The sequence below is a fragment of the Durio zibethinus genome, chromosome 1 (genome assembly GCF_047325235.1).
Source record: "Durio zibethinus cultivar Kanyao isolate XHJ-2024 chromosome 1, ASM4732523v1, whole genome shotgun sequence".
In the NCBI taxonomy this organism is placed as follows: domain Eukaryota; kingdom Viridiplantae; phylum Streptophyta; class Magnoliopsida; order Malvales; family Malvaceae; genus Durio; species Durio zibethinus.
In genome coordinates, this window is record NC_143162.1 from 33,150,755 (window position 1) to 33,176,681 (window position 25,927).

The 25,927-nt window shown below is 31.3% G+C and overlaps 3 protein-coding genes across 5 annotated transcripts; 2 read left to right on the top strand and 1 right to left on the bottom strand.

Annotated features, from left to right (window-relative positions):
• Positions 1 to 4,543: 4,543 nt before the first annotated feature.
• LOC111310786 (transcription factor MYB93-like) lies at positions 4,544 to 6,187 on the top strand. Its single transcript, XM_022910189.2, has 3 exons — positions 4,544 to 4,873; positions 4,987 to 5,116; positions 5,218 to 6,187. The coding sequence occupies exons 1-3, from the start codon at positions 4,669 to 4,671 to the stop codon at positions 5,978 to 5,980; spliced, it is 1,098 nt and encodes a 365-aa protein (XP_022765924.2). The 5' UTR covers positions 4,544 to 4,668; the 3' UTR covers positions 5,981 to 6,187.
• Positions 6,188 to 18,322: 12,135 nt separating this feature from the next.
• On the top strand, positions 18,323 to 23,032 carry LOC111312391 (cryptochrome-1-like). Of its 3 annotated transcripts, none has more exons than XM_022912601.2 (5): positions 18,323 to 19,034; positions 19,735 to 19,953; positions 20,211 to 20,917; positions 21,527 to 22,332; positions 22,667 to 23,032. In XM_022912601.2, the coding sequence occupies exons 1-5, from the start codon at positions 18,722 to 18,724 to the stop codon at positions 22,668 to 22,670; spliced, it is 2,049 nt and encodes a 682-aa protein (XP_022768336.2). In that variant the 5' UTR covers positions 18,323 to 18,721; the 3' UTR covers positions 22,671 to 23,032. The 3 variants fall into 3 exon arrangements, with proteins under 3 accessions (XP_022768336.2, XP_089621612.1, XP_022768337.2); XM_089765486.1 differs by having other exon boundaries at positions 20,235 to 20,917; XM_022912602.2 differs by lacking the exon at positions 22,667 to 23,032 and having other exon boundaries at positions 21,527 to 22,336.
• Positions 23,033 to 23,154: 122 nt separating this feature from the next.
• Positions 23,155 to 24,977, bottom strand: LOC111312392 (nodulin-26-like). The gene is made up of 5 exons (XM_022912603.2): positions 24,649 to 24,977; positions 24,341 to 24,559; positions 24,033 to 24,239; positions 23,636 to 23,697; positions 23,155 to 23,509 (listed from the first exon to the last, which is right to left on the bottom strand). The coding sequence occupies exons 1-5, from the start codon at positions 24,847 to 24,849 to the stop codon at positions 23,293 to 23,295; spliced, it is 906 nt and encodes a 301-aa protein (XP_022768338.1). The 5' UTR covers positions 24,850 to 24,977; the 3' UTR covers positions 23,155 to 23,292.
• Between the last annotated feature and the right edge of the window lie 950 nt (positions 24,978 to 25,927).

Below are 25,927 nucleotides of genomic sequence, written 5' to 3' on the forward strand. Positions count from 1 at the left end.
TGAAATTTGATCACCAAATTCTTTCGCCTTCATAGTTTGGACCATGGAGAACAAAAAGAAAAGAATTTGGGCCAGAATGTTAGTATGATGATCCACAATTGTTCCTGTGGAGACAGAGCATCGGTGGCCATGCAAATATAATTGATTAGAAAGCAAATATTAGGATATATTGAAATCTGTATGCTTCTTACACTCCTTATACTGCTATTAGGATTTCGGATTGTATAGAATGGTGGAGGGGAAGCTGCCGTTTAAATCTGACAATTCAGAACATAACACGAAAAAGATAAAAAAAGTGATATAATTTAAAATTTTAGTAAAAATTATATATAAGTATGACAAAAATAAAAAATACATATATTTTGTGTTTGATATATTAATAAAAATTTAATATAATAATAATTTTTTTTTATATTTTACATGTATTATACATATACAAAATTATGCGGATAGTTGAATTATCAAGGCTACTGCCAGCCTCGTGTGGTTTCAAGTATTCTTATTGAGTAACATTCACGTGGGTCAGGTGTGTATAAATATAATTTTTTTATTGCATTCTGCGGGCTCCAATTTAGTTATCTGTTCTAGTTTTGTTTATTCTAGGTCATACCAGACATTTGGAGTTGATTTGTCTCTTGCTTTGCTGCAAGGAAATTCAAGGCTAGCTATTAATTTATCTTAGTATACTGTAGAAATCAATTATATATACCATTACAAATCTGAATCAAACACATTAGAGTTTAACCAGAGCTCAAAGTGGAATTGAGTCAAATCATACATTCGCTTGTTTAAACGTATGTATGTATATATATACAGCATAAACAATGGATTAGGTATGCTTCTGCAAGAACCAAAGTCATTAAGGCATATATGATTAAATTAAAAATGGATATAGGCCACGGAGAACGAGGCTATTCTCACAGGCCAACTTAATGTCAGCTAGATTTCTTGCTATTTCTTCCATCATCCAAAGGTCCTGATTAGGTTATCCATTAGGGACTTGAACACAAGTTTTCTGAATTGGGTTTCCAACTGTTCTTGTATATTTTTTCCTCAATTCCTAGAGACAAGCTTAATCGATAAGCCATCCTCATCAAGCATTTTGGTGAAAGATACGAATTTGGATTACAGGAAGCTAATGTAACTTTAAAATTTTGAACTAGTTGCAAAAAGAAAGGAAAGTAAAAACTATTCAGAGGGTTAAATTAATTCAACAGTGAGAAAATTAATTTTTACTTAAACAAATAAAAAGTAGGACCAGTTCTTCTGCATGATATGTCGGCATGCAGAGATTAAGATCATGACCGTGGCTGCTATTAAGGCCAACAAATTGATGGCCAAGACGTCAGGTTTTAGATGCATTGGTTGGAAACCTGCAGAAGCAAGCAAATCGGTTTGTTTAGCTGACACTTGAAAACGTAGTAGATCATATATATTTTATATAATTAAAACTGAAGGTTTTAGAGGTTTTAAATGACATCACAGCTTTATTTATTCAAATCACCCTATGCTCCACCAGACAAGGATCCTTGGTTGAAGGACCAAATTAATTCTCTGTTACTATTCATTGTGTAAGAAAAGTCTGAGCGTTTACTAACTAATTTGAAGGAGAGAGACGAGAAAATGGGGGGTTTTACTTTTGCAGTGTAATGTTAATCTGTATAGAAAGAAAAAATAAACTATAACCAAAAATGGTCTCTCTCACTCTTGTGGCTGTTGGCAATTGACATTGACACTAACTACATTGACAAATAAAACAAGAGTTTAGGTTTGAAAGATCTTCTTAGCTTAGCTTATGAAACAAGGTAAGTTCCCAATCTTGCAGAAGTAAGAACCAAGAAACTACCAACAGTCGGGTAGCTTTTGTGTAGAGCATTGAACTCTTAATTTTAATGATGAGATTCAAATTTTGATAGGTTCAAATGTTAAAAAAAAAAACTAATGCTATCTCAAAAATACCCCAGAAATAACTAATACTATTATTCATAGCAAGTTTTAATTTCTTTGGATAATTGGCTCAATCATAGGAACTGTTTTTTTTTTTCCAAAAAATGAAAGTGCTCTGTTTTCTGTAAGATATGTATTAATTCTTTGCTTAATTACATCCCCAATTGTAAGCTGTAACCAAAGTGAAAAGAAAAATGTATGAATTATTTTGTTTTTCATTCCCCGAGCAATTATGAGTAACTTGTAACTTGAATAGTAGGAAGATTCAGTTCACATCCCAGACTTGTAACTTTTTACAGGTTTTGGGTCTGGACTTTTGCCATGTTCATACACTATCTCTGCCTTTCATTGAATGATTCCAAGTGCAAAGATACAATTTCTGGTGAATGATTTTCAATATGCTGTCTAAATTTAGTCTTCTCAAAATTTGGGTTGGTTGCTTTTATTTCTTCAATAAAACTTTTAAAAGGAAAAAAAAAAAAGCATTGGCTTGTGCTACAGGATAACCTTCTGCTTTATTACTTGGTTTAAAAAAAAAACAAATGGATGCTCAAGAAAAGGGAAATTCTGCGACAGAACACGAAGATGAAGACAAACACTAGCTAGCAACAAATGCAATCGAAGTAATTATCGTGTGAAGAATTTCTTATGACTTTTTTACAGAAAATTAAAACTGGTCATGATTTGAGGTGTTTGCTGCACCAACTTCTCCTCTAACCGTGTACAATCCTAGGGTCAAAATATGCTCATTTGTCTTCTTCTAAACCATGTGATTTTATTGATGAAATCCTGAATTTTTAATTTTAGTAATTAAAATTCAATTATGCCAACCTCGAATGTTAAAAAAAAAAAAAAACTAGCTACCATGTTTGTTGCAATTCTGTTTTCACCCATCTTATTAGATTTATTTTGGATAATTTAATCAATGGTGATTTCTCTGGATATTCCCCAATTAATAGTTACTTCAGTGGGCATGATGAAGATGTGCTAAAAGACTCTTTGATGTATATATTTAAAAGCCAGAAGTTGGGGTTCAATCAAGCAAGCTAAAAGCCAAATTGTTTCCTTTTTCCCTTAAAAATTCTAGCCTAAGAATTTTAAACTCAAACAAATATTAGTATCCAAGACTCCTTTTATATATATACTTTATGCAGTTTATAGTTCCTTTATTCATGGTTGGATTAAGTATTGCACTTCCATTAAATTAGAAAAAAATGTATATATTAACATCTTGGATTGTGTTGAATGCTTCTTTAATCGAAAAGAAGGAAATTAGAAGAGAGATTAATACACTAAGGAAAATGTTCCCCACCTTATTTTTTATATCTTCAGGTTAAAAATTTTTTTATAAAAAAAAAATTGTGTTCATTTGGTTGAGTACGTTACCTAAATTTAAGTTTTACCATGAAATCTAAAATAAATAGTACGACGTTAGAGAGTTGGAAGCCATGCGAACAAATAACTACGATGATGAAACATATTCTCCTTCCCTTGCGTGCATGAAATGGCTTCCTTTTGACCAATTTCGCTTTGCCACGCTTTACGAAATCCCATTTGCAATTTATCTGGAAGCCTCTAAAAGACGTTGCTGTCTGCTCTTTTTCTCACATTAATTACCTGATGTATCCCAGATTTTTCATTGGATACTACTCTTTGATCTTCTATTGAAACAACGTAAAGATTAATTTTGGATGTTTAGATGCAATTAGAAATTTTAATTTTATTTTATTTGTCTGTTGCATATACATAATTCTTCTGCTTTGAGTTTTGTTGAAATTTATATAACTGAGATAATTTTGTACAATATTCTTCAACATAGCAAGTTCTTATTTCCTGCTTTGGAAAAATAAATGTTTCATTTATATAAAAATAAAGGTATTTTAATACTATTTGATTGAAACAACATTAATAAGTCAATTTTCTTTCTCTTGATCATAGTCCTATGCTAGTATTTATGGAATTTTAATACTATTTGATTGAAACAACATTAATAAGTCAAATTTCTCTCTCTTGATCAGTCCTGTGCTAGTATTTATGGAGGTCAAGTTTTCAATCATTTCACATTGTGGTTGTGATAATTAGGGGTTTAAATTTAGGTAATGTTCGATCAACTAAATAAGTTTAACCCTCAAAAATTAAGTACTAAATTTTTTATTTTAGAAATTTTAGGCATTGAATTTATGATATAAAAATTATTTGATATGCTATTATAAATTAAATGTTTAATATATATATTTAAATTTTACAAAAAAGAATTGATTTTATAATTATTTTTAATTGAAAAAAATTAAAAAAAAAAGATAAAATAAATAGTTGAAAGAAAAGAATATTAAGGTTATTTTAGTTGAACACATTAGCTCTTATAGATAATAACAAAAACGTATTGACTATAATAATAATGACCTTAACATAAATCTCTTATAGATAAAAAAAATAATAATGTATTTACTATAAAAAACCAAATATGCATATCCATCATTTTTGCATTTTTACATGTGTATATATGTCATCGTAATGTGAATCGTGTTAGAAGGGTAAGCAAAATTGTAGGGTATATTTTTATTTAATAATTGGAGGATAGTAGTATGAATAAAGCTGATTGGGAAGCAGTGTCAAAATCTTAATGGCCAAACAAAAATCGAGGAACATTTTGTTATACTATTAATTTACTATCAAGTACAGGAAGAGAGGCTACTAATGATTGTATAAATAGCATGCTTGATGAGTTTTGGTGGTGACAAAGGGAAGCCAAGCGACCAAAGCAAAGGAATAGAGAGAGCAGAAATTAACAGCATGGGAAGATCTCCTTGTTGTGATGAGAATGGCCTCAAGAAGGGACCTTGGACTCCTGAAGAAGACCAAAAGCTGGTTCACTACATAAAGCAACATGGCCATGGTAGTTGGAGAGCCCTGCCTAGGCTTGCAGGTTCAATTTTTAATCCTAATTAATCTCTTTCATTCTGATATCCTTTTCTTAATGTTCTTTGAAGAGAGGATGTCTATAAAGAAAAAAAAAACTAATGAAAATTGCCATTGCAGGTCTCAACAGATGTGGCAAGAGCTGTAGGCTCCGGTGGACCAATTACTTAAGGCCTGATATCAAGAGGGGCAAATTTTCTCAAGATGAAGAGCAAACAATTCTGCATTTGCATTCCATTCTTGGAAACAAGTAATTATACTGCATCAAATTTGATCTCATGATCAGACTATTGAAAGTTACTTCTCTTTTCTGTGTTTTAACTCTAAATTTTTTCCTTTTTTTGGTAAAAGGTGGTCAGCCATTGCAACACATTTACCAGGCCGCACTGATAATGAAATCAAGAACTTCTGGAATACCCATTTAAAGAAGAAGCTGATTCAGATGGGGATTGATCCAATGACCCATCAACCAAGAACTGACATCTTTGCTAGCTTGCCTCAGCTCATAGCCCTTGCTAACCTTAGAGACCTCATGGAGGGCACTCATCCATTAGATGAGCACGATGTAAGATTACAGGCAGAAGCTGCTCAATTGGCTAAGCTTCAATGCCTACAATATCTTGTCCAATCTGCAGCTTCAATAACCAACAACTCATATAACCAAAATGGCATTGCAGACATGGAAGCTTTCAACTTAGTAAATTCATCAGTTCCTCATATTAAAGAAAACCCGGTACTAAATTCAGCCCCATTTTCACTTGTAAATGCTACCTCTCAACCACTCCACCATCCTACTCTATTATCTCACTTACCTGCAGACCCAGACCCACAAGTCCCTTTCAGTTTCCAAACATCGTTGAATGGTGAGAATGCGTCATTGACCAGTGAGGTGGGATACTGTTCCAACTTTAAAATGGTCAGCCAAGGAGATAACCAAACCGATAACTCATCATCATGGCTTCTTCCATCCCCTACCCTTCCTCCAACAGCAACCGAGACATCACTCAGCAATCCAGGAGGAGATGCAAGCAGTACTTCTAGCTACAATGGAACCGCCTCTCCCTACTGGCCTGAACTCTATTTCGAGGACTCTATGATGCATGAAATTTCTTAGATGTTATTTAATTAAAAGTTTACATAGTCTTGGAGTTTGCATTTCCCATTGTTTGCTGTTACTGTAGATAAGCATTGCTTATCTCTTGCTCTAGTACATGTATTATTATCCTCTAATACCCAAATATCTCTGCATATTTATACAGTTTATATGTATACAGTTTTTGTGGTACATAATTTTATTTGGGATAATAATCAAATTATCAAACCAGGGTTTATTTGTTCAAACTTTTTCATCCTGTAATATTTATACAGCTTTTTGTTTGCATCTTTTTTTAGTAATCAATTTCAAGTGTTGTGAATTCACAATTAGTCTTTAGAATTAGAAGCTGGAATGTTCTATATGCATAGTCACTTCCTAATAACAAATGCGACTAAAAGAGGGTGATCAAAATCAGATTGATGAAATATTATAATGATATCTGCTTTTGTGGTAGTTGTGATTGTAAACTTCTTTTATTTCATCATCATTAATTATCCATTATAATGGTAAGTAAATAACTCAGAATTCTAACTCTACATATGTCTCTATTGTGGTCAGCCAGTAGAAGAGAAAGTCTATGCAGCTCTCACGTTTGACCCATGCTTAATCAGTATACATGACCTTATTATAGCAGAAAATACTACAGGAATTCAGGCTTTTCGTCGTATTTTTTAGCTTAGGATGTATATATATAACACATGATTGGTCACAGCTGAATTGAAAGATAAATAACAAAGAATGTCATTTGTAAATATTTCTGATAAATTTAAGTTCTTAAAAAAAAACATGATTTGAATTTTCTTTTTCCCATTTATAGCTAGCTAGGTATAAATCAAAAACTTAAATCATAATTAAAGAAAAACAATTTATTGCCATAATATATATAATTAGCATATTCAGCCTTCAGTCCTTACCTGCCACTTTCATATACTAATCACAAAATAATCACAAAACCCCATATGATTGTAGTATTTCCCATAAAAACAAAACATCCCTTTCTTGATGGTGCCACTCGTAGCCATCGATGAATGTTATCACCACCAACTATATATCCTATTATCGTCTGATCAAATCCCTAGTCGCTCTGGTTTACATGATCTAAACCAGAAAAATTACAGTATTACCAAAGATTTCATTTAACATACTATATATAATTGCCATGACATAAGAAACTTTTAGTCGTATCTAATATATGGGGCAGGATTAGGTGGTGAAACTTTTTTTCTCTTTTAAATAGAATTAATGTAAGGGAGGAGAGGAGAAGAAACCTAACCAGATCTTGTTTTTCTATATTACTTTGACAAGCATGACCGACTTGACTTTAATCAAGAGCCAGGGCTATGGCTATTTATATAATGATTAAAGAAGCTCAAGGCAAACCTCTTTTCTAGAAAATTCAAAACTTTAACTTAATTAGTTCATATAACTATTTTTAAAAAGTAATGTCTAATTGGTATAGAATTCGAATCTCTGCAACATTTTTTTCGTATCTTTGAGCTGTGATTTTTTTTTTTTTGAAAAAAAAAAATCTCTTTCAGAAAAGATAGAACTGGACGAGCACGCCATCAGGTAGTTGACATGTGTTTGATATTAGCTTTTAATTCTGAAGACTTTGTAAATTTATTAATGGATTGGTTAAGTTGAAGGTGTGACAGTCAATCGCTTGAGAGAAAAGAAATCAAAGTTCTCTAACTACTCTAATTAGAATGAAAACTGTACCCCTCCTCCTGCATGCAAATTACTTACCTTTGATCATATATGTCTTCCTTTAATCAAATTCAAAGCTCACTTTTGCTTATTTGTAATTCAGATAACGATATCTATTCACCACCATTATAATTTTGAAAACCCACTTCTCCATGATGAAAAATGTACTTCAAAAATGGATTTTTTAGATTTTTGACCTAATGCTTATTAAATGTATAGTAATATTGTCACACACACACACACACATATATATATATATATATATGAAATTTTTAGAATAAAAAAAGTTTTGACATATAACACAATAATCATATACTACGTGGTAACATTTTGCCTTTGATTTATGTATCTTTTGTACAGCATATCTTCTTAGTCAGTATATTTTTAAATACATGATGTGAAGATTATATTTTTAAAATTATTCAAAAAAAAATAATTTCAAGTAAAGTCTGCATGTATTATAAAAAAATTAATCATTATTTTTTTTGGTCATTCAAGAGAAGCAGAGAAAAAATTGAGGTTCAAATCCCAATTTTAATATTTTTTTAAAGATTATTTTAATCACTAAATTAAATAATTGAAGATAATTAATTATTTTTTTTTTTAAGAAATATGTTAATTATTGAAATAGTAAAAAAATATTCAATGACGTACGACTTTCGTTTTTCATAATAAATTAATAGTTATTACTCTCTGATTTTCCAGTTTTCCCCTTCCACAAGCAATAGGAATTCAAACATATAATTAATCATGATGTCCTCTCAATTAATTATAACCACAACAATAAATTAACGTGCCCTTGTTTGAGATTTAATAAGTTATTATCAGGCTGCACAACTACGGGCTTAGTTCATCAATATATAGCAGGTCCTCCGTATTGAACTTTGCAAGAAATTCCATGCAATATTGGCAGCATGACCAGCATTGACCTTCAACGTCACATCATCCATGGCTATATATTTGAACCAACCATACATTTTCAACAAGAACAAAAAGGAAATGAAAAAAAAAAAAAAAGCAAAAGAGAGTCGGTCTTTCTCTCAAAATCAGACATGGGCCAAAGATTTATATAGTAAGGCTAGGCCAACTAATATATTAGTCTGCAGATTCAAGCCCAAAACAAATGTGATTGCTCAACCCACTCTTTGACTCCATGCATAGATGTCCAAGCCATGTTAGGCTTTTTCTTTTTTTAATTACGAAGCTGTTAAAAAATAAATTTTGATTATTAAAATTAAAAGTTTATTAATTAAATAATGTATGATTATTAATCATGTAAGCTTATGATGGCAGAGTAAAAAAATTAGCTTCATATCTTAATTGAATTTAAGTTCTTATTACTGTATATATGTAATATGTATGGCTTTCTTTTGTAAACAATTTATGAACAGAAAAAAAAAAATCATTCACGGTAGATCAAGATTTTAAATCCACTTTTTGGATAATCAAGATATATCATTTTAGTAGTAATTAGTTGACAATTAATTAACGTGCCTTATATATGTAGCAGCCAATTTTATTTGGAACTTTTTATATGAACAATATATAGTTAATTAAATTAAATTAAATTAATTCATTAAAGAGTCAAGAGTTGAAGCATGCAGTGCAGGAAATTGATTGAACAAGACGATTTACCTTTGGTGGCCCATTATTCATCAAATTACAATCCATATGATACGTTTGCTATGTGTTAAAGGAATTAACCTAAAGAGAAACATTAACAGTACCGATGGGATTTTTCAGCCCAAAAGTCTAATTTTGCGGCCATGAATTTGTGGAGAAAAAACTGAGCTAACAGAGTCCAAGCATTTTGCTTTTGCTATTATTAGTAGAATTATAACCAAAGATTACATCTCTTGGTGATAGGGGAATCCTGTCAACCTGAAAGTCCAAACCGACTGTTTCCTAAAATCGATTTGGATTTTGTCTCTTGTGCATTGCATTGAAATTTTTAGTTAATTCTTTTAGCACCACAACTAACAATGAATTTTTAGTTAATTCTTGTGCAGGTGGACCAGGGCTTGGTATGGATTTTGGAGTTCGGGTCCATTCTAGATCGAGGCATTAAATTATTCATAAAATTTTTTAAAATTTTACTTTTAATTCAAATATATATTTAACAATATTAAAATATTTATTTTTTAAAAAATATTTTAAGTTTTTTAAATTCATAAATCAAGTTGAATCTTAGGGTCAAGTTTTTAAAAAATTGAATAAATTCAATTTAATTCGGTTCATAAATAAATTTATTTGTTTATTTTAAAATTGAATGCTGATTAAAGATTTAATGTATATTAGGAATATAACTACTTATATTATGGATTGACATCCCGGAACCTCTAAATTAGATGGAGGGGTGGGAGATAGAGAGACAAACTGATACCATTTTTTTTTTTTTTAATTTTCTGATTTGGATATTTTCAAAATACCACTGAGGAAGGAGCTTGCTCTCGATCTAATTAAGGTGGTTGAGAAGAGCGGTAAGACTCAGAAAGGGGACCATTTGATCAACATGGAGAAATGGCAATGGCAGCCAATTAAGATGAGACGGACCACACTCACATGGCACCATGCTTGCTGCTAAACCATGACTCGTGTTTGTTGAACCCATCGACCACTCATCTTGTCCTAACAATATTTTCTCTCCCTTTTCTTGCAATTATTATTTGATCTCATATGCCGCTGCATGTTTCCCACCCAAAAAAAAAAAAAAAAAAAAAACCAAGTACTGATCAGTAGGTCTAGATTGATAAAGGAAAATTAAGCACAACTTAATATCTTTTTGGCTAACATGGTTCAATCGATTGCGTTCCAAGCTAAAAGCCGTCAATCTTTATAGTTAAAATTAAAATAGTGGAGTGACTAACATGTGAATTATATACAAGGGAGAGATCAAGATGATTATTTATCAAAAAATCAGTGAGCAAATCAAATTAAGACTAGACAAATTAATATAATGTTATGCCCATAAATTATCTTGAGGATATTATGGTAATTTTAATATCTTACACCTTATATATTGGCATTTGAATTTTTAGACGAGTGTTCACACCTTAATTTTTTTTTAAAAAAAAATTTATACGAAAAATTATTTAATTCTCTTTTGCATAACTTTCTGAAAATTTTCTAATTTTTAAGAAATAAATAATTTTTGAAAACTCAAACCTTTTCAAAAATTCTTTTTAAGAAAAATTTATAATTTCTCAAAAATTTATTTTTAAAAAGTTATAATTTTTTTCTAAAATCTATTTCCAAAAATATTTATAACTTTTCAAAAATTTATATAAAAAATAATTAAATAATTTCACTAATAAAAATTTTTTAAAAAAAGAAATATAAAAAAAAAATTTGGAGTGAATTCAACGGCACTCTTTTCAAATTGGTAATCCTAAATCAATGAGTAAATTAGGTAATTAATCGTCACATCTCCAATTCTCCTACATCATCATGCAAGCGAAAGCAAAATACTTCCTGCCAAACCCATTATCTTTAATTATTGAAATCATTAATATGTACCGATGGTCCTGGGATGAACCGGTAGAAGTTCAAGAATAAAAGCGAATTTTCATTGTGAAACTCTGACAAAAGTTTTATTATAGAAAAACCAAGCCAATTATTGAAAGAACTGACATTATAACTCCTCGATCGTTTCCTTGAAACTTCCGAACAAGTTTGGCAGCACACGACCTACGTTGCTTGATTCCTCTCTCTCTCTCTCTCTATCTCTCTCTCTCTTCCAAGACATCTTCCACAAATCGATGTCTCCCAGACATTAATGCATGTCTGATGTATTTCACCAAAAAGTGTGCCAACTTGTATTTCGTAATCAATAAAAACGATTTCTTCACCAAAATAACAAATAAAGTATGAATGGCGGGCGTGTGGAGATAATGCTCAATTGTATATAATTAGTTTATAATTCGCGTTGTGTATATTTAAACATGTATGAATGTATTATAGGAGAGAAATATTGAACGAAATTAAAAATAATATATTTTTTAAAAAATAATTAACAATTATTATAATTTATTAAAAAATTTAAAAAAAATTGAGATAAAATTATTTATATAACATAAAATTGTGTTTGACAGTATGAATATATCTCTTCACAAGCAAAATCGTCGCAATTTGCACTATCATATGTCAAATCTGAAAATTTGTTGATAATCACATCTTTTTGAAATATGAATTCAATAGTTTTACTGAAAATGGACTTATGATACCCTTCGTTCTTTTTAATGTATTGTTTAATAATAAATTAATTCATTAAAGAGCTATTGAAATACCTTCATTTTTATAATTTTGATCAATAACTAGAGGAATATATAAAAAAGGTTAAGAGAAATGTGTCGAAAGGAAAAAAAACGAATTGAAAAAATAATGATTGTAGAGCAAAAAATGAAAAGTAATATACGAACAAAAACTCACAAATTAAAAAAGAAATAATGATGTAGCGCATACTATTTATAGGCTTAAAAAGTATGATATAATTTTTAGACGACAATTTTGATGTATAAATAATTTTTAATTATTTGAATTTTAAATGTTATACATATTTAAAAACCTTATTTAAATTTTAAATGTCATATATGTCACATTCCATACCAAAAAATTTAGGATGTAACAACACCGCATATTTATGAAGAATTTCATAAGCATACAAGGCAATGGATATCAAACTAAATCAAAATCTCTAACAATTTCCAAAATGATATTTTATAGAATCTCAAGTCTACAAAATTGTATCCTTTAGAAGTTGATCAAATATATTAAAATTATTACTAACAAATTTTTTAGAATCAATAATAAAATACTCACTTCAAAAACTATACCCAGATAAAGACAAATGCTAATCTTATTAATCCAAGAAGCTGTTAAGATTATGTCTCTCAAGCACAAACATCGAAATCTGAAAAAGTAAAGAAAAATAAAAGAATGAGTAGACGACTCAACAAGTAACCGATATTCTTTTGGTTGGATTAAGCATGCCACAAAACATTTAAACCAAAACATTAATTAAATGATTCGAAAATATTTTGGCTAATCTTGTATTCATAAACATATTCTTAAAACTAGATTTTTAGATTATAAAATAGAATCAAATATCACAAAATTATAAATTTTATTAGTCTTTCGTAACATACCATAACCAAACTTAACCCTTGTAGCGAAGGTCAAAATCGAAATTACCCTTATAATGCGATGGGACAAAAGAATATCAGAAACAATTAAATCATTAAACTGACAATTATAATTAACCCATTAGTACAATGGAACAGAACAAAATATCATAATAATCCATTTAGTGTCATGGGACAGAAGTATATTACAATAACCTCTTTAGTGTAATGGGATATAAATATATCACCGATGGCATGATGAATAAAAATGACTATTATCAACCGATGGCACGATTCAAAACTGGTATTGATATCACAATGTGCATGTCGACATGGTCAACAATTAACCCTCTTTGGTAGAGTCAGAACATAGTCATACTATGAGACAAAATCAAAACATATTTTCATATTACCCAACATAAACAAAATCAATTTTCATATACTTTCTCAACCACAATTCATACATAACAAATTTCGCATGTCATTCCAAAGCAAAATTTCATATTTAGAAAATCGATGGATATATATTATTACAAAATCATATTTGAAAATCAAAATAATATCAAACCATATTTCAAACTCATAATAAAGAAATTATATATATTTTTTGCATGTTCAACTCATTTTGCAAAACAAATAAACAAACAATATATAGTATATAATTCAACTCTAAACTATTGAAACTGATATTTAAGGCCATAAAAACTAAAAGAATATCAATTCACTTACCTTATGCACTAAACCAAAACTTAAGTAGTAAATTACTTAATTATCTTAGTATCATAATAATTCAAGAAATATTAAAAAATCAAAATTTAACCCAAAAACATAAAATTAACAAGGCAAATCTTCCGTGGGTCATGTGGTAACTTTTTTCGATAATTTGAAAGTATTTGAAAAATTTTTTAGCATATAAAACAAATTTTCTTTTAATATAGCAAAATGCCTAAAATTGAGTATACATATGAAATTAAGAATTACAATATAAAAATCAGTAACAATATAAATTTTCAAAACTATTTAATTTTTAACATTTAATGGTAATCATTTTTGTAAATCATAATCTACTTTAATAGTCTTTTAACAATACTAATAACATGAAATTAACATAGTAAAAATATATTAAAATAAATACAAATTCATTAAAAATAATATAAATAAAATTCATTTAATTCATAACTTAAAAAATCAAATATTTGTTGGAAATAATTTTTTAAATAATTAAAAATAAAATTTTTTGAAATTTGAAATTTTAGCATTTTATGAGCATTTGGCTTACTTTGAGCCATAAAATCTTGAACATCCCATAGTTCTTAGTGATAAAGAAAGGCACGAGTTTAAAGTAAGAATATAATACTATAACTTAGAATTTTGTTTCGACAAAAATGATTTCTAGAAGTCTAAGTTTCAAAGGTTAAAACTTGACAAATTATCATAAACAGCCTAAATTTTTTTGGGTTTCAGATTCATGAAATCTACTTTGAGACTTCAATTTTTTTAGCCTAAATATCATCTAAACGAACCAATTATACCACTAGAAAGTTAACATTTTGTACTATCAAAAGCTCTTAAAGTGTGATCAAATTGGTCACTGGAGTAGAGAGTTCGATGACTCAAAATTAAGTGTTTATAATTGTCAAAAACTCAAAAATCATAAACTTGAACCATTCATTTTTCTTAAATTACTTAACCAAATGAAGTGCCACATATACCATTAGAAATGTCTTAAAGAGACCTTTCTATTGGTACCCACAATTTCACCGAAAAGTTACTGAAATATTGCTGAAAATTTTAAAAAAATTAAAAACCCTAATCTAATACTTGAGTTTTTCTCATAAAAACCAAAATTAAAGAGTTTAAAAGGCAAGTCTTACCTCAAATCTTCAATTATATGATTAAATTCTCAAATCTTAGTCATTCTCTTCTCTTCTTTAAAGTTTTTAGAAGTTTTTATATTTTTTTCTGTCACATAAATTATCAAAGGAAAACTATCAAATTTTTTTTTTCTTTTTAGAAATATATGGGCTAGGTCAACTAATTAAGATATGAACATTTGGGCTCGGGTATTAAATATTCCCTCATTTAAAAGAATTTGGTCCTTCAAATTCAAAATCCATACTTTAGTTTATCTGTTTTTCAATTTAATATCACTTGCAATTCTCTTCTTAAATAAAGCTATGGTGTATCACCTTAATAGTTTCAATAAAGTCTTTTCCTTATTGTTTCTCATGTAGCCAATCAATATAAACTCCAATATATATAATTATATTCATTATAGCCTAATAAAAAAATATTTTAAGTATCTAATCTCAATTCTTGTTCCAACATGCAGTCACAAAATATAAGTTTTTTACAAATTTCATATACTTGAAATATACATAATACACAACTTAAATCATAATTAGGTAAAATCACGTTAATTTAATTTTGACTATTCAATTGATTCTTTACTAACAAAATGAAATATCTACATAACTAAAATTAAGACCATTTTAGTTAAAATTAAAGAATAACACATAATTAATTGGTACTATTTTAAACAGGTACTGTAAGGTTGTTAATCATTCTCCACACGTAACTGACTTCTAAACTTAAACATTTCTTAGACCTAGAAATTATCTTTTTGATAAAGTTTTAATTAATTTAAAATTTTATTAAAAATATAAGTTTTAATAGGTGACCAATCGTACTTAATCAAAAATGATTGGTGGTAACTCCTTCTTTTATTTTCAAATATGTCTAGCAATCTCCAAAATCGTTATAACACCACTAATCTCATTTGTGGATATCTCTACATCTAACTTGAAATATATTGTCCACTTTGAAATGAAAGTCTTATGGTTTTGTCTCATAAAAAATGTCTCGTAAATTTAGGTTTAAACCTCTACTTATATATCATAGTAGATTTTCAGAAGCTCTCGATGTGAGATTAGAATGTCACAAACTCCTTCATTCAAGCTTGACGTTCTAGTTAAGTCCAATGCAAAATATAGACAGAAACGTAGAACAGCACACACAGAACCACAGAATTAGGATCACACTAGACATTAGAATTCTAGAAGTGACTCATACCATGTAACACTTAGCTCTTATCTAACTAGTAACCTGGCTTTAATACCATTTGTGGAGATCCACACATAACATGTAAAGTATTGTTCATTTTGACCTAAAATCTTATGATTTTATCTCACAAAATGTACATTATAAGTTTGGGTTTAAACATCTACTTATATATCATAGTAAATATTTAGAATTTCTCAATGTGGGATTAGGGTTTTGCAATATATATTTGAAAAAAACGAGTTGAAAGATCAACTTTGCATAATTTAATACAAGTTAATATAGTGTTTGGTATGGGATAATGAGTCTAAAACTTGTGGTGATTTGCGTTCAATAATTATATTACTTTGTTTAGTAGCAATTTAAAATTTCTATGTGATAGAAATATTAAATTACTCGATTAATAAGATCACTATCTTAGGGAATAATTTGATTCTTATCCTAAATGACGAAAAATTCTATTACTATGAGAAAGTATTTTTTAATATTATTTTCAAAAATTGATTTTCTAATCACTTATTTAAAAAAAGTTTTTTATTGAAATTAAACAAATATTTATTGATTAAAAAGCATAATAAATTTATTTAATAATTTTTTAAAAAATTATTTTAATCAAAATATACTTCGTAATTTTTTATAAAATAATATTTAATTATTTTATAAATTGGTGCTTCAATAAATATTTAATCTTAGCTTTTTGAAAAGTTATTTTTGATATTTAATTTTTTAATTTATAATTTATTTTTCATATAATATCAAATACAGTAATTTAGAGTTAACAGGGATTTATAATATTACACTAAACATAATAATATAAAAATATTAGTAATCAAATCAACTTAATAATCTTATTACCATGATTAGTAGATCATTACAATGGTCTTAAAAATTATATCAAATGCTATTTAAAAGAATTGAATAAAGTTAATATATGTAATTTTGAAATATTAAAAAAATTAATTAGATATATAAGATTATTTGATAAATAATATAAATTTAAAAATTATTTATAAAATTTATGCGTTAAAAATATAAATTATTCGAATTCAAAAAATCTGTCTTGTCAGAAAGTGATTCGAAACGTTTTTCTACGCGTCAAAACTAGGTAGGAAATGACTCAACCCGACACCGACGCCCAATTTCATTCGTACAATTTTCATATTTATGTTTTATTTTATATCAAAATTGCCACATTTATGTTCCATCTCTCATGTACGTTGCTATCGTAGGATATTTAGCCTTTGAAAGCCTTTCCATCAGTTGTTTTACCACGCCTTAGATGGAATACGAATGGAATAATGGATATAAACAGTAGTAAAAGCATATTTGTTATAAGTAAGATATAGTTACTACTATTGAATAATTTTTGAAAATTTCATCTTAAAAAAAATGATTTATGAAAGAATTGCTGTAAAATACTGGGCAAAGGCATTTGCATTGAGAGGATTGGTTAATTTGGAGGCTCTGCTACTCTGTATATCAATATATAAAAGAATAGCACCACCAAGCTTCCTTAGGTTCCTTGCTCGCCAGGGTAAAATCTCATGTTCATTAGTCAATTTTCACACTATATTATCCCAAGTAATGCTTTACCAACATAAACCAAACTTTTTAAGGATTCTTAAAGATTTAGTATGTAAAAACACTTCCTTTTCACCTCACTTTATTATAAGGGGAAAAAAATCATGTTGATGTGATGATGTATTTCATTTAGTTTCGGCATTACTATTTAAGAATAATCAAGTTATATCAGAATACTCAGTTGGAATACAGAGAGAGGGAGAGGGAGAGAGGGAGAGGGAGGGGGGACACTGTCATAAATCACCTTTAACAGTGACACATAAATGGAATCTGAGCTTCACGATGAAGAGCAAGGAGGCCCACTTGGAGAGGGATGGCCAAATCCTAGTCTGAATACCTATCTTCCCCATGCTTGCTGTCCCCTCCCAGCATCCAAGCTTCCAATGCAATCTCAAGTTGAGATAATAATATTATTTATGTAATTTTTCTATTTAGAAAAATAAGGTACCTAGAATCAGATGCAAGAAAAATAAGATACCAAAACACATGGAAAACCAATAAGCCTCTTTCCCTGCATAAATAAAAAAACAATAAAACACTTTGACAAATGATATATTGAATGTCATTTTAATCTGAAAGAGGGGGAGGGGGTAGACTCTCCCACATAGATAAAACTATTTGTGAAATGTACAAAAATGACTTTTGAATATCTTGAAATTACGTAAGTATATAATTTCTTTATATAACAAATGAATTGAAATAAAGTCATCTTTCATTTCACTGTTTTTCCACACTGTCAAAGAAAGAGGATTAGTGAAGGAACTAGAGAGGAGGGTGGACTTTTGTTTTCTTGCAAACGATCATGTGGAAATTAAAAATCTAGAAAATAAAATTTGTGGCTGTAAATTGCCTATCAATTAGTTATATCCCACTGCATTAACCAATCCTCTTCACTCACTCTCCAAACTCATCTCTCTCTCTCTCTCTCTCTCTCTCTCTCTCTTAAGGAAGGGGCAAGCCAAGTCCTTTTTTGGTTGCAACTGGTCCTGAGTACTACAACCAGGATCCATATATTGAAATTCAACCAAAAAACCAAGGAGAGAAAACATAAATAAATAAAATAAACAAGCAACTAGAAGTAAAAGATAAGTGCCAAAGCTCTCCCTCCCACTAATAGTCACATGCACTTTTTTCTTCCCATCAATTGGTAAAAAGGCTCCTCTTGTTGACGAAAGCAAGAGAGATAAGATTCTTAATTGGACAACAAGAATTTCCTGGCCATGGTATATAGTTGAGAAAGGATAAAAGGTGGGTTTGTTTTATAAAGTTTTAGTTTGATGAGCTTTGGGAGATGTCAGGTGGTGCTTGTAGCATAGTTTGGTTCAGGAGGGATCTCAGAGTTGAAGATAATCCAGCACTTGCAGCTGGTGTTAGAGCAGGTGCTGTTGTTGCAGTTTTTATATGGGCACCTGAAGAAGAAGGCCATTTTTGCCCTGGAAGGGTGTCAAGGTGGTGGCTTAAGCATAGTTTGGCTCATCTTGATTCTTCTTTGAGGAGTCTTGGTACTTGCCTCGTCACAAAGAGATCTACTGATAGTGTTTCTTCTCTTCTTGAGGTTGTTAAATCTACTGGTGCTACTCAGCTCTTCTTCAATCACTTGTATGGTTAGTTTTCTTTTCATTTCCTTTCCTTCCTTTTTGTTGGATAATTAAAAAAAAGAAGATTATGTAATTTTTTTATATTAATTCGTTTGTCTGCTACTGTTTGCTAAGTTTTATTGTCAAAAGTATATTTATTTTGTATGTTGGGTTGCATGGGAATTATATGGATAATCTTGTGGATTCACCCTTTTTAGGCTATTATTTACTTTCCTTTGTTCTTTTCTCTTTAAACTTCTTATGGGTTTTGCCGATTTTAATCTGTTTCTAATATAATAATTCAGTCTTCTAAGGCTTGCTTGCATCGATCCAAATAGATTTTTGTCATTCACTAGACAAGGTGCTTTTTTTCTTCTCTTTTTTTTTTTTTTTTGCTATCCTTTTCTGATTGGTTTCATTGATTGTTCTCTAATTGCTTATAATTGTGAGGTCAGCTGTTTTATAACCATTTGGGTTTCCCAGTATGTTCCTTTTTCTTTCCTTGAGGTTGCATATTTATTGTCCATTTATTGATACTATTAAGATTAGCCAGTTCCTGCTATAGTGATCATATTTTCTTTTAAACTACTGTCTAAGTATTTTGAGTAAATCTGAAATTTTCTTTAACAAGCTTGTTAGGTTCTTTATTTTCCTATAATAGGTGTTTAGCAAAGAAAAGAAAAAGGCTGTGTGTTTAACATTTAACAGGAAATTTACTGTTTTTCAGATCCTATATCACTGGTTAGGGATCATCGGGCAAAGGAGGTATTAGCAGCCCATGGTATAGCAGTTCGATCTTTCAATGCTGATTTACTTTATGAACCCTGGAATGTAAATGATGATCAGGGCGGCCCTTTCACTACTTTTGCTGCTTTCTGGGAAAAATGCCTTAGCATGCCCTATGACCCTGAGGCTCCACTTCTTCCCCCTAAGAGAATAATTTCAGGTTGGTCTCCAATGAATTCTGTTCTTGACTTATTAATCTCCATTATCAATCAAGAACCCTCTTTTTCCCCATTATTAATTCATTTGGTTTTGATACATGACACTGGTCTAACATTATTGACTTGCCATAGTTTGAAATATAAGAATTGGAAAGTCAGGCTCAGTTTGAAGCCTTTTAGTTTTGTGATTTATTTTCCTGAAATTAAAATGAATGATATCCATGTTATGCAATACATGTTTATTGTCTCTTTGTTTTAGGTAATGTATCAACTTGCCCTTCAGATCGATTGGTGTTTGAAGATGAATCAGAGAAAGGAAGCAATGCTCTTCTAGCTCGAGCATGGTCACCTGGGTGGAGCAATGCTGATAAGGCTTTGACTGCATTCATTACTGGACCTTTAATTGAGTACTCTAAGAATAGAAGAAAGGCTGATAGTGCTACAACCTCATTTCTCTCTCCCCACTTGCATTTTGGGGAGGTGAGTGTGAGAAAAGTCTTTAATCTTGTCCGCAACAAGCAGTTTCTATGGGCCAATGAAGGGAACAAAGCTGGTGAGGAGAGTGTTAACTTGTTTCTCAAGTCAATTGGTCTGAGGGAATATTCAAGATACTTGAGTTTTAACCATCCTTACAGTCATGAAAGGCCTCTTCTTGGGCATCTTAAGTTTTTCCCTTGGGTAGTAGATGGGGGCTATTTTAAGGCATGGAGACAAGGTAGAACTGGTTATCCACTGGTGGATGCTGGCATGAGAGAGTTGTGGGCTACTGGCTGGCTACATGACCGGATAAGAGTTGTAGTTTCTAGTTTCTTTGTAAAGGTTCTGCAGCTTCCTTGGAGATGGGGTATGAAGTATTTTTGGGATACCCTTTTGGATGCCGATTTAGAGAGTGATGCTCTTGGCTGGCAATATATATCTGGTACTCTTCCAGATGGTCGTGAGTTTGATCGCATAGATAATCCACAGGTTTGGCTGAAATTTTTGTTAGCTGTCTTACAGATTGTCTTTGCAACTTGGCTTCTGGTGCACCCTAAAATACATACATATTTCTACTAATTATAATGATATAACTATGTTTCTATTTTTTTAACCGTATTTAAGCTCTGTTGCGTGGCGCTTTCAATTGACATGTTAATTTTATCAAGAATTTGTTTCCATAAAAATTATTGTCATTAGTAAAGTTATTCAAAGTTCATGTTATTAGTTTCAAAATTGTAGAAAAGATTCTATTGGAGATCTTTTTAGTTTTGGTATTTGACGCTGTCTGAACCTTGTAGTTTCTGGCTAGTGAAGTTCCACATAACAATAACTGTTTCCTAATCTCAAGTATACTGGCAGGCATAAATTTGTAAATGTTGCAGAAGGAAATTGAAGCTTGCATTGCTACCATTTTAAACTCCTTTTAGTCCCTCATGCCCAGTTTTCAAGTGGTACTATTTGTTTATCAAAAGCATAAGAAAATCCATCAGTCTAAGATTGCAATTATATTGAAATCTAGTTTATGCCTTTTTTCTGTTCAATTTTCTTGGATGATATATAGCGCCAGCTCTCTCATCCAGTTAAAGTATTCTACAGTTTGAGGGTTACAAATTTGACCCACATGGAGAATATGTACGACGGTGGCTTCCTGAACTTGCAAGACTACCAACTGATTGGATTCACCATCCATGGAATGCTCCTGAATCTGTACTCCAAGCTGCTGGAATTGAGCTTGGATCAAATTACCCTCTTCCTATTGTAGGAATAGATGCTGCAAAAGCCAGGTTGCAAGAAGCGCTTTCACGGATGTGGCAGCAAGAAGCATCTTCAAGAGCTGCAATTGAGAATGGAACTGAGGAAGGCCTTGGAGACTCTTCTGAATCAGCGCCATTTGCCTTTCCCCAAGACACACAAATGGAGGAAAACCTTGAACCAGCAAGGAACAATGCTCCCGCTACAACTCGGAGATATGAAGATCAGATGGTTCCTAGCATGACTTCTTCTTTAGTGGGAGGCGAACAGGAAGAAACTTCCTCGGATCTTAGAACTTTTGCAGAACATAGCAGAGCAGAAGTTCCAAGAAATGTAAATATAAATCAAGAACCACGAAGAGACACATTAAATCAAGGAATCCCACAAACAGTTCGTAACAACAACACTTTTCCGCAATTTAATTTCCCAATGGGGGTGGGAAATGCGGAAGATTCCACAGCAGAATCTTCTACTAGTAGTAGTAGGAGAGAGAGGGATGGAGGAGTTGTTCCAGTTTGGTCTCCTCCAGCTCCTAGTTATTCAGAGCAGTTCATAGGTGATGAAAACGGTATTGGTGCGAGTTCATCTTATTTGCAGAGGCATCCACAATCCCACCAAATAGTAAATTGGAGGCATTTATGTCAAACTGGGTAAGAGCATTTGAATCATTTTGTTAGGGATTGATCAGTATTTTTTTCATTTTCTGCACATGGCTGTGGTTAAAAGTTATACCCTCATTGGTGTTGTAAAGAAAATTGGAAGCGAGCTCCTTCTGTCTAATGACTGAAGATGCTTCGTTTGAAAACATTTCTGACTAATAATGAGTAGTACAGCTTCTCACGTATTACTTGCTGTCTAGGAGTAGGATTTCTAAAGATGTATCAAACCGATCAATAATTGAAGATATGCTTTACTGAAGTCTAACCATGACTACTTCCCCTATATGACTCATTTTAATCTCAAGCCTGAATGTTTGTATTGTAGGTAAAACAGATACACTCCGAAGACCGGAATCTTGTAGTTGGAGAATGCCAGAATGGCCATTCTTGTGGGCTGATGGCTAGAATGGAGAATGCCTTTTCTATCCACCCCATCTGTTGTCACCAATCTAACTTGATCAGCGGTTGACCTCCTATGTGTATGAAACTTAAAATGGATACAGCAGCTGATCTGCTATCTTTTTCCCCTTTTGTACCATATACATAATCCTGCTGTATAGTATTTTGTCTTCTTTATAAGAAAGGGAAGAGTGTCATGGTGGAAATGTGTAGTTCCTCTAATAAAACCAGGTTTGTATATTTACCTTTAACTGATTAGGAAGTTATTTTATTGTATTTCATATTTGTGCTATCTATTTGTTTTGTTATCCTACCAGCTTTTACCACATCACAGCTATAGGTTTGAAAAACAACAGCAGAATGCTTCTTTTTGAATTGCTGTGACCTTATATTAGCCACATTTTTTTTATTCTTATTTGTTGACAAAAGCATCAATCAGCAAGCCAAATTGTGTGAGCGCCCTAAGTAAAACTATTTTAACATTTCTGTCGGGCTTGGATGAAAATAACCCATTGATGAACTCTTCATCTATGAGACTAGGATACCTATGGATCAGACTTCAGGGTGAATATAAAGTTCATTATACATGCTTTGGGTGTTCTCCTCAAGCTTTCCTGGTTTAGGTACTCGAAGAATACTGTACACCAATGTTGCAGCCATTGCTCCAAGAATAGGAGCTATAATAAAGACCCAAAGGTTTTTGTAAACACCGGAGACAACAGCAGGGCCTAAACTTCTTGCAGGGTTCATCGAAGCTCCGGTAATTGGCCTGCCAAAATACAAGCTCAAAAATTTCATGAGATGTGTTATGATAAAAAAAATTGCACATGAAGTATAGTTAAAGCTACAGTAAAGTATAAAAATGATTGAGATGATTATGGAAAAGTTCATTTACCCAGCTATAATGACATTAAACAGCACTGTAGCACCGATTGCAACTCCAGTGAGATGTTTGTTCTGTTTTGGTCAATCAAAGATTCAGAACCACTATGATTAAAATTTGTACATATAAAATGTTAGACCGTGTGAAACTATTCTTGGAAAAGAAAAGATTGATTAAATGTTTCTGGTCTCTCCGGCTTCATTTTCCTTTCTTGAAATCAAAACAATTTTCAAACAGATGAAAAAGGAAAAGGAGTGACAAACACAAGATTGTATAAGTAATTTTTGGTCAATGCGTAAAGCCAAAAACTTTTGTTCTCGTCTTTCAAAATAGTAATGGCAAGCAGAACAGTAAGGTACACTAAATATTGGCAGGTAAAAGCAACTACCATATAACCTCATCACCGTACCGCTCTGTGATCAGTTGCGACAGCACAAATGTTGAACATCAATATGAAAGTGATTATGAATTCCCATGTAATGGCTTCAAGATCACTAGTTGAATCTTTGTATTGGGTCATTGTTGCTTGGATGTTACCTTGATCATGAAACAACGCCCGAAGGGTCAGGCTAGCAAGAGTTGCTCCTAGCAATTGAGCCAACAGATACATAGGTACCTTGACCGAGACGGAAGCCAGGTTTTAATGCATGAACTCATACCTAATGAGAAGTGAATATGTCGCGGTAAATGGTAAAAATGTTTCTAATCATTCCTTACTAGTTTCCATGAAAATTTGCGAGCAGCAGCCAAGGCTAGAGTGACAGCAGGATTGAAATGGGCACCAGAGATATGGCCAAGTGCGTATATTGCTGCCATCAGAACTAGGCCCCATACTAATGCTATTCCCACAATAGTTAGCGTTTGAACTTTGTTCACTAGAGCTGCCCCGCAACCTGCAAAGATAAGAAAGTATGTACCTACAAGCTCTGCAACAGTCTGTTCACAGAAAAATGCATAGTTCTTTTAGCACAAGAGAACAATATTTTTCATGTACCATGATGAAAGAAGTGACAAAAGAAAAGCACATCAATGTTTAACTTTTGCAAATTTGATGGAGGGATGTCATCGTTAATGGAAATTTCTCGTGAACGCTTAGCTTTATCCTCTTGCATGATGGAGAATTTTGTAGGCAGTGGAAGTTTAGGGGAGACCTCTACAATAGTAGAGCTCTTTGTAGGCGAAAAATTGGAGGAGATCTCTTCGGTAATTGAAGGCGTGTTAGCCATCGTAGCTTTTAAAAACTAGACCAAATTGGAGCTCAGAACTTGTTGCAAGTAGCCTAATATTATTCTGGCTACACAGCAAAAACAAAAAAAAAAAGGCACTGTCTTAGAGGGATTCAATATTTTGGCTTCATTGCACCATAATCAATCTGTGGGTTATTATTTATGTTTAATTGAAAATTACTAGACGAATTCAACAATAAGAGCTAGCATTTGGCAGTCGTATCCACAAGTACTTGGGAATCATTGGATGGTATCAAAGACTTGCACTAGAACTTTTCAAATAAGAGCATGCCATTTTGTTTCTTTGAAATGTCTCTTCTTGACAGACAGATAGCTAGACAAATTTTTCTAATACAAATTGTTCACTTGGGAACACTATAGTCACATTCTTAGTCGGCAAATCGTGGCTTAAGAACTAAAAACCAGTTACTTGTCCCTGTCAAATCTAGAAAATTGGAAAAAATACACTTCAGACGAAAAGGACTTTCTATGTCTATGTTCATAGTAAATAATTTCGTTTCTATGGCTTCTGCCTTTTAGTATGTGGCTATATATCTTCATTGTGATTGTAGAAATCTGAGGCTGACCTAGATGTTATTGTCTAGTCTTTTTTATTTAATAGTAGCATATTTTGTAGAACGTTTTGGTGAATTTTATCTGCCAAAGTTTAGAGTTGATTATATATATATATATATAATTGTGTTAATTTAAAGGTTGATTATTGAAATTAAAAAAAATATTCTATTAATCGGTAGCACAATTGTTGGTCAACATGTTTAATTTTTTTTGGTAACACGTTCTTCACTTTGTTAAAAAAAAAAATCTTTTTTAGGCTATCTTGTAGTGTAATAAAAATGATAATATCTCTTTGGTGCTGAAGTAGAGATTCCTCCGGGCACCAATTTGTCAACTTCACTGCATTTCCCCTTATTCTGATAAAGATTTGACGGAGAGTCATGGACACATGAATCAACCCCCAGGCCCAACTTACTATAGAAGGATCTTGCCTTGGACAAATTGTGCGAGAAGAGGGACCGGAAAGGCGGAAACCTTGTGACCTGTTTCCAAATACTATGTC

What these genes read in the sequence shown, in the direction of transcription:
- LOC111312392 (XM_022912603.2), bottom strand. Translation starts at nt 24,849, where the DNA reads ATGGCTAACACGCCTTCAATTACCGAAGAGATCTCCTCCAATTTTTCG. An exon ending in GCAAATTTTCATGGAAACTA is followed by an intron (nt 24,240 to 24,340) that starts GTAAGGAATGAT and finishes GTCTCGGTCAAG; the next exon opens with GTACCTATGTATCTGTTGGC. An exon ending in TTTAATGTCATTATAGCTGG is followed by an intron (nt 23,510 to 23,635) that starts GTAAATGAACTT and finishes GTATTTTGGCAG; the next exon opens with GCCAATTACCGGAGCTTCGA.
- LOC111310786 (XM_022910189.2), top strand. Translation starts at nt 4,669, where the DNA reads ATGAGTTTTGGTGGTGACAAAGGGAAGCCAAGCGACCAAAGCAAAGGA. An exon ending in AGCCCTGCCTAGGCTTGCAG is followed by an intron (nt 4,874 to 4,986) that starts GTTCAATTTTTA and finishes TTGCCATTGCAG; the next exon opens with GTCTCAACAGATGTGGCAAG. An exon ending in CATTCCATTCTTGGAAACAA is followed by an intron (nt 5,117 to 5,217) that starts GTAATTATACTG and finishes TTTTGGTAAAAG; the next exon opens with GTGGTCAGCCATTGCAACAC.
- LOC111312391 (XM_022912601.2), top strand. Translation starts at nt 18,722, where the DNA reads ATGTCAGGTGGTGCTTGTAGCATAGTTTGGTTCAGGAGGGATCTCAGA. An exon ending in CCCTAAGAGAATAATTTCAG is followed by an intron (nt 19,954 to 20,210) that starts GTTGGTCTCCAA and finishes TCTTTGTTTTAG; the next exon opens with GTAATGTATCAACTTGCCCT. An exon ending in ATCGCATAGATAATCCACAG is followed by an intron (nt 20,918 to 21,526) that starts GTTTGGCTGAAA and finishes AGTATTCTACAG; the next exon opens with TTTGAGGGTTACAAATTTGA.